The sequence below is a fragment of the Nilaparvata lugens genome, chromosome 9, assembly GCF_014356525.2.
Source record: "Nilaparvata lugens isolate BPH chromosome 9, ASM1435652v1, whole genome shotgun sequence".
NCBI classification, from domain to species: Eukaryota; Metazoa; Arthropoda; class Insecta; order Hemiptera; family Delphacidae; genus Nilaparvata; species Nilaparvata lugens.
The window spans coordinates 8,132,240-8,139,621 of record NC_052512.1 but is presented as its reverse complement, the minus strand read 5'-3'; the positions used below and the strand labels follow the sequence as shown (position 1 = coordinate 8,139,621).

The following is a 7,382-nucleotide window of genomic DNA, read 5'->3' as shown; positions in this document are numbered from 1 at the left end:
CAGCGAAATTGACGCTATTATAGGAGCTGAATTAGTGCCCCATATTTTCCGAAATGGTCGTGTGGAAATTGATTCGAATTATTTGATGGCCTTGGAAAGTGTTTTCGGTTATATTTTGATGGGTAGAGCCCCTATTTTAACTCAATCTTCAGAAAATTCAACGTGTTTGATGACTTGTCTAACATCACCGTTGGATAAGTTAGTTCGAAAATTTTGGGAAGTGGAAAGCGTTCCAGATGTAGGAAAACAACTCACTGCTGATGAGTTAGAATGCGAGAAGGATTTTGCATCGTCCGTTCGTCGTGAAAATTCGGGTAGATTCATTGTCTCATTATCGTTTTCAAAATCCCCTGATTGTCTTGGTGATTCTTATGCTATGTCAGAACGTCGACTCATCAGTTTGGAGAAACGACTGGCACGTGATCCAAACATGCGTTTAGTGTATCACGATGTCCTCTTGGATTATCTCAAACAAGGACACATGGAATTGATAAAAAATCAGAGTGATAAAAGTGGTTATTTTATACCTCATCATGCTGTAATTAAAACTCAGAGTCAATCAACGCCTTTGCGTATTGTCTTTGACGCAGGCACAAAAACTACTACTGGAGTATCATTGAATGATATACTTCATATCGGCCCCAAGTTGCAAACGGATATTTTCGTTCTCTTAGTCAATTTTCGGTTATTTTCTATCGCTGTAACTGCTGATATAAAGCAGATGTTTAGACAGATTCTTGTCGATGAATCGTGTCGCAAATTTCAGCGTTTGTTATGGAGATTTTCGTCCAATGATCCCATACAAATTTTTGAATTAAAAACTGTCGTATTTGGTCTGAGTGAGTCACCGTTTCTAGCTCTCAGAACTGTCCATCAACTTGTTCAAGAAGAAGGTGAAAGTTTCCCTGATGCGAAAGCTCGTATTCCGAGTGACATGTTTATGGATGATTTGGTGACAAGTGTGTCTTCTTTAGGTGAAGCAAATCGTCTTTGTAGTCAGGCTAAAGAATTGTTCGAGAGAGGCGGATTCGAACTTACTAAATGGAGTTCCAATTCACCTGAATTGATGAATGATTTCTCAGAAGATGAAAAATCGGCCTTGTCTAAAGATTTCGAGATGGGAAATTTGTTGGCTGTCCTAGGTTTGAAATGGCAACCTGGTAGTGATTTGTTTTGTTTTTCAGTGAATCCTAATCAGTCTGTTCCTACCAAACGTCACATTTTATCGGTAGTAGCACGCATTTTCGATCCTTTGGGACTCTTGTCACCCCTAACTTTGTTTCTTAAATGTTTAATTAAACAATTATGGAATGCTGGTCTTGATTGGGACGATTCAGTACCTCCCTCTATTGCGCTTCAATGGGAGACATGTCAGAAGGAGTTCCCTTTGTTGTCCAATCTCTTCATACCACGTCATTTAGGAGTGATGAATGATTCGAAATGAAATTACTGTCATTGGTTTCTGTGATGCATCGACTTTAGGTTATGGTGGTGTGATCTACATAAAATCTCAAATGGATATGCAACCTGCAACTATCACATTGTTGTGCGCTAAATCAAAAGTCGCGCCATCTAAGACTTTATCCATACCTAGGCTTGAATTATGCGCGGCGCTCTTGCTCGCTGAATTAATACAGGTTGTTGTCTCTGTTTTGAGCCTTCGTTGTCACGTGACTCGCGTTGTTGCATTATCGGATTCTACTGTTGTCTTACATTGGATCAGGGGCTGTCCATCTAGATGGCAATCTTTCGTCGCTAATCGTTACGAAAATTCAAGACTGTCCTATCAACGACTGGTTACACGTGGCAGGAAATTCAAACCCAGCTGATCCCATTTCGAGAGGTTTATCCCCTTCTGAATAATTAATCATGATTTGTGGTGGTCTGGCTCCTCTTGGCTAATGTTAGAAGAGAGTGATTGGCCCGTCAAGGTCGATCTGGAACCTATAGAGTGTCTACCTGAGGTCAAGGTTCACTCAATTGTCACTGTAGTACAGTCGGAGAATTCATCTATTAATTCGATTCATCTTTTAATTGCTCGTTGTTCCAACTACCAACGTCTATTGCGTATCATGGTGTTATATTGAAAGTACTTCGTCTATTGCCTAAACCTCATGAATTAGATTTCGATTTGGCAGAAAACTTTGTGTAAAGTCGTACAAAAAATTCATTTTTCGAAAGAATTACTGGAATTGAAAGCTGGGAAAGTGTACTTCTCATCTTCAACAACTGTCACCCTTTCTTGATCATGATATTATTCGTGTGGGTGGACGTTACAAATTCTGAGTTGAATTATGACAGCTGTCATCCGATTATATTACCGAAAAATGATCCAATGGTCACGCTTTTGATTGATTATTTTCATGAAAAGCACTGTCACGCTGGACCTCATTTATTGGCGTCTATTTTGAGACAAAAATTTGGATTTTATCAGCCCGTGTCCTTATAAGGAGTCATGTACGAAAATGTAACAAGTGTTTTCACTATCGTCCCACTCTTACACCGCCGAGAATGGGCAATCTGCCAGCCTGTAGAACTCTGTCGTCTAAACCATTCGTCCAATGTGGAGTTGATTATGGTGGACCCATTCGAATCACCATGGCCAGGCGTCGGAATCCTTTCATATTTAAATCGTACATTTGTCTTTTTGTCTGTATGGCAACTAAAGCCGTTCACATTGAATTAGTTTCGGACTTATCGACCCAAATGTTCTTATCAGCTTTTCGCCGTTTCCTTGCTCGACGAGGTCCTTGTAAGGTCATGTATTCCGATAATGGTACCAACTTCGTCGGCGCCTATGATGAGCTAATAAAATTGTCACGGATGCTGAACTCCAAGGAATATCAAAACCTGCTCCAGAATGAACTTGCTGATCATAGCATTGACTGGAATTTCATCCCGCCAGGTTCACCTCACTTCGGCGGTCTTTGGGAGGCGAATATAAAATCAGTAAAGTCACACCTGTTTCGAGTTATTGGTAACCAGTTGTTGACTTACGAAGAATTGAACACTGTCTTAGTTCAAATTGAGGCTGTACTTAACTCACGCCCGTTATGTCAAATGAGCGCGGATCCGAGTGAAACCCTCGCCCTCACACCGGCTCATTTTCTCACTTTGACACCTCTTAAGTACCTTCCTATGTTAAATGTGGAAGATCGTCCAATGAATCGATTGGATTGGTTTGAATTAGTCAATCAAATGGTTCAGTCTTTCTGGAGTCGTTGGCGCAAAGAATACTTACATGAATTACAAACCTGTGTGAAATGGTGTAAGGATTCCACCCCTCTCACGGTTGGTACAATCGTCCTAGTGGATCAACCAAATGTCGCACCGTTGAAATGGCCTCTGGGGGTGATTGAGGAAGTATTTCCCGGTGCTGACGGTGTCGTTCGAGTGGCTATGGTGCGGTGCGCCAATGGTCGCTTCAAAAGGTCGGCTACAAAGTTGTATCCGTTGCCTACTCAATAATTTTCCTTTTGCATTTTTTGTTTTATTCTCGTTTTGTTTTATTTTTATTTCTTTCGTCGTTTATTCATTGTTTTTTTCGTTTCTTTGTTCTCTAGCCTTGTCTGAAAATAGCTTTTCAGCGGGGGGGGATGTTGGAGCCAGCTCTAGTTTTCATTTTTCGTTTTTGAATTGGACGCGCGCTCCTCGTTCAGTTCGTATTTCTTTCACTTGAGTGCGTCGCGCTCACTAGCCGGTAGCTGTCTTTTTCAGTTCAGTCTCGCTTTGAATAGCTTGCCTCGAGTCGGGAATTGGTAATTTTCGTCGATCATTCCCAGAAGAAAATCGTTCTTCAAATTATTATTTTTTCGTTAGTGTTAAATCGTACACCATAAACCTACGTTTGGAAGAGTGTTTGCCAAACCCCTTTAGTTGAAAGTTTTAAACTATTATTTTTCGATTGGAAAGTTCACCGATCTATAGTCTTTAAAGACATTGTAAATATCTCGTCAGAAATATATGTGCAACGTTATATGATGGAAGCCGAATTTACCAACAGTAGATGACAATTAAGCTTGCCTTTTCACCATCCTTGATTCATCTCCTACCTCAGGGACACCTGAATACCTTACCTGGGAGTTGTAAGCTCAATAATATAAATATTACATTAGGTACTCTGCAGATTTTCGGTGAGTTGTTCTTTTATATATTCATTGCATGTACTTGTTTCTGTAGAGATATCACTTGTTTCTTTTCTATTCAATACAGTCCACTTTACCTCAAAATTATTGATTACCAATTTAAAATCAATATAAATTTCTTAAAGTTGAACCTTAGAGTTTACAATACATTTACCGTTTTGTTTATATGAAGAGTGTGAGAAAGAAGAGCGGGGCTTGGATGTTCCGATATAGCATATTCTAAAGATAAATCGCATGCATGCAGTATATTGTAGAAGGTTTTTTTCTCCTCGGAGGAGGAAAACCTGTCCTCGAGGAGAAAAATAGTCCTCGAGGAGAAAAATAGTCCTCGGAGGAGAAAAATAGTCTCGGAGGAGAAAACCTGTCCTCGAGGAGAAAACCTGTCCTCGGAGGAAAAAATAGTCCTCAGAGGATAAATCAAAGTAAAAATGTACTTACATGTAGTGGTTGATGCTGCGTGAATCTCCTCGAGTGTAGATAGCGGGCTACAGGTGTAGATAGCGGGCTACAGGTGTAGATAGCGGTCTATGCTATGATTGATTCCTCTCAGGTGTAGATACCGCCCTATGATTGATTCCTCTCAGCTGTGTTGTCTCGACGAGAGCTCAACTGGTTATGAGGTTCGGAACTCGAGTTGAGAGGCGAGAAAATGCTGCGAAAACAATGAAATATTTAATAACTGAATCGAGAAATGCTATTTCACAGAAGAACAATTAAATCAAGTTATCTGAAATTTTTTACGAGATTCTGTAGATGAGACAGGGTTAGAACAGGATTGACAAAGAAAGATCAAAATCAAGTATGTGTGCAATATTGTAAATAAATGAAATGCAACAATTTTGCTACTGTAATACATTAAATATTAAAATGTCATATTGATGATAGAAAACACTGACAAGATAAGATTCATGTTTGGAAAATGAGGTGCTCTTACTTCGATGTTGAAGGATCTAACATTGATTTGAATTATAAAATTAGAATCATGGGTTTTATTGGCCATAGACATGAGAATTTCTAGCAGGTGAAGTCTCATGCTAAGTTCTAGACGAGATTTTTTTTTCGTCTTCTAACACATGGATGCTATTCGAAAAATGATCGTGTGTGGGATACTTACAATCTGATAACGATCTGGGAGCACGTGTTGTTGGGGGAGAAATTCGAATTTTTTTCGCCTTGTAGCACGCTCTCACTCGCACGTGCCTGGAACAGAGAGAGAAACGTATGCTATATAAACACAAGCGATGATAGGAAAATTATCATTTACATCAGAGACAACAGAGACTTCACGCATCAAGATGAGTTCTCCATCTTCACCATCTTACATCCTCCCGGATAGCCCACCCCCGCAGCATGTGCTAAACTACTGGCAGCGCAAAGCTGCCGAGTCCCGCGCCGCCTCTTCCGCTGGCGCTGCCACCTCAGCTCCTGCCTCCGCTGCACCCGCACCCGCTCCACAGCATCCAACATCACCAGGGGGCGAGATGGTGATTCCGGACAGCCCCATCCAGCGCTTGGCTCCAGCACCTACGTGGGCGCCGCGGCGTGCGGTGCTGACAACGCTGAGCAACAAGATCAAGCAGAGACAGGCCAAGAGGAAACTAACCTTCGAGGAGGGTGAAGTCAGCGGCGAAGAGGAGGATGAGGTGCTCACTCAATCAAAGGTTAGTTTCAACAAATATTATTAACTTGTGTATGCACAGATTTCTTCCGTGATTGATTGTTAAAAAATCTGTGCACATACGAGTCTTTGATTATTTGATACGAATATTATTTGATATGAATATTATTTGAACTGATTAGAATGCAAGCAATATTTCCTTGAACTGATTAGAAATGGTATTATGAGATATTATTGTTTAAAGTATTCAATCATGCATTAATGTGACCAATATTATTTGAAGTGCTTGGAATGCAAAGGAATATTATTTGAACCGAATAGAAATTGATGCTAAGGAATATTATTTGAACTGCTTAGATATTATTGTTTAAAGTAGCCAATCATGCAACATTGTTACCAATATTATTTGAAGTGCTTGGAATGCAAAGGAAATATTATTTGAACCGAATAGAAATTGATGCTAAGGAAATATTATTTGAACTGCTTAGATATTATTGTAAAAGTACTCGATCATGCAACAATGTTATTTCAATAACTGATATTACTCACTTTATGCAGAGAATTCGATGATAATCTGATGTAGAGATCTGAAACAAATAAGACACTTATCAAATATTTTTCAACAGGAACGAGCTGTAATGCATGAGGACTCCTCACTCGCACCGTAATAAAGGAGGTGGAGGCTGAATTGGACTTTGTGCAACTCATCAACAAACCTCTACCCAAGCCATGGGTGCCGCTGCGAGAGTTGGAGGAGGATCAACCATACCGCATCGTCGCGGTGAGGGAGGACACCAATAACACGGGCGACGTGTAATTTTAAAAATAATCAATGCAGGAAGCAAATGCGAGGTGTATCTGCCTCAAAGATTCGCTTCCTGCATTGACGCGGGAAAAATACACCATTTCAATGAAACTTGTAAAAATTATGTGTTAGTAGTAACACATAAGTCTTCAAATTGGACAGATATAAAAATTGTTAAGCTTAACAATTTTTATATCTGTATACAATTCGTTGACCTATGTGTTACGAATTGTATAGATGTATGTGTGTGAATAGTTGAATAAAATGTGTGCATATTTGATAAAAAATTGTTTTCAATTCTTACCTGTTGTTGTTGTTGATAAGTTCGTAATGAATATCACACAGAAGAAGAAGAAATGCTGGTTCAGCTGCTCTGTTGTGAATGATATTTAAATAAGGTGAGCACGTCTTTTATAGTTTGTTGTGAGCATGCTCAGTAGACTTTACCGCTAGAGACACACAGCTGTGCAGGCAAGCGCTGCCAGCTTCTCGCCCCCTCCTACATTAGCACGTGCTCCCACAGATGTGGGTGGCCCACCATCATTTCTCCCCTTTTCAAATCACATTCACCTTTCAGATTTGAAATAATATTCTTATCATTCAAGCAATGTATCATAGCAATCATGGTATGAATTCACTTCCAACTCAATGGTTGAACATTAAACCAAATCAATTCAAGTTGATGTATTGATTAATTAATTAACCTCAGTTAATGTTCACCATTGAATTGAAAGGTAATGAAAAATGGTATGTAGGAGAAAAAAGCAGAGTTCGAAAAAAAAAGCAGAGTTCGAGGAAGCGGGGTAAAGGAATC

General features: G+C 39.7%; 1 protein-coding gene across 1 annotated transcript; it reads left to right on the top strand.

The window, feature by feature from the left end:
- Positions 1–5,423: 5,423 nt before the first annotated feature.
- Positions 5,424–6,855, top strand: LOC120353025. The gene is made up of 2 exons (XM_039435460.1): positions 5,424–5,806; positions 6,390–6,855. Exons 1-2 carry the CDS (start codon positions 5,441–5,443, stop codon positions 6,429–6,431), a joined length of 408 nt encoding a protein of 135 aa, XP_039291394.1. The 5' UTR covers positions 5,424–5,440; the 3' UTR covers positions 6,432–6,855.
- Positions 6,856–7,382: the final 527 nt, after the last annotated feature.

Excerpts from the sequence above, each read along its gene's own strand:
- LOC120353025 (XM_039435460.1), top strand. The coding sequence starts at position 5,441 with ATGAGTTCTCCATCTTCACCATCTTACATCCTCCCGGATAGCCCACCC. Across the intron at positions 5,807-6,389 it reads AGGTGCTCACTCAATCAAAG|GAACGAGCTGTAATGCATGA; the intron begins GTTAGTTTCAAC and ends ATTTTTCAACAG.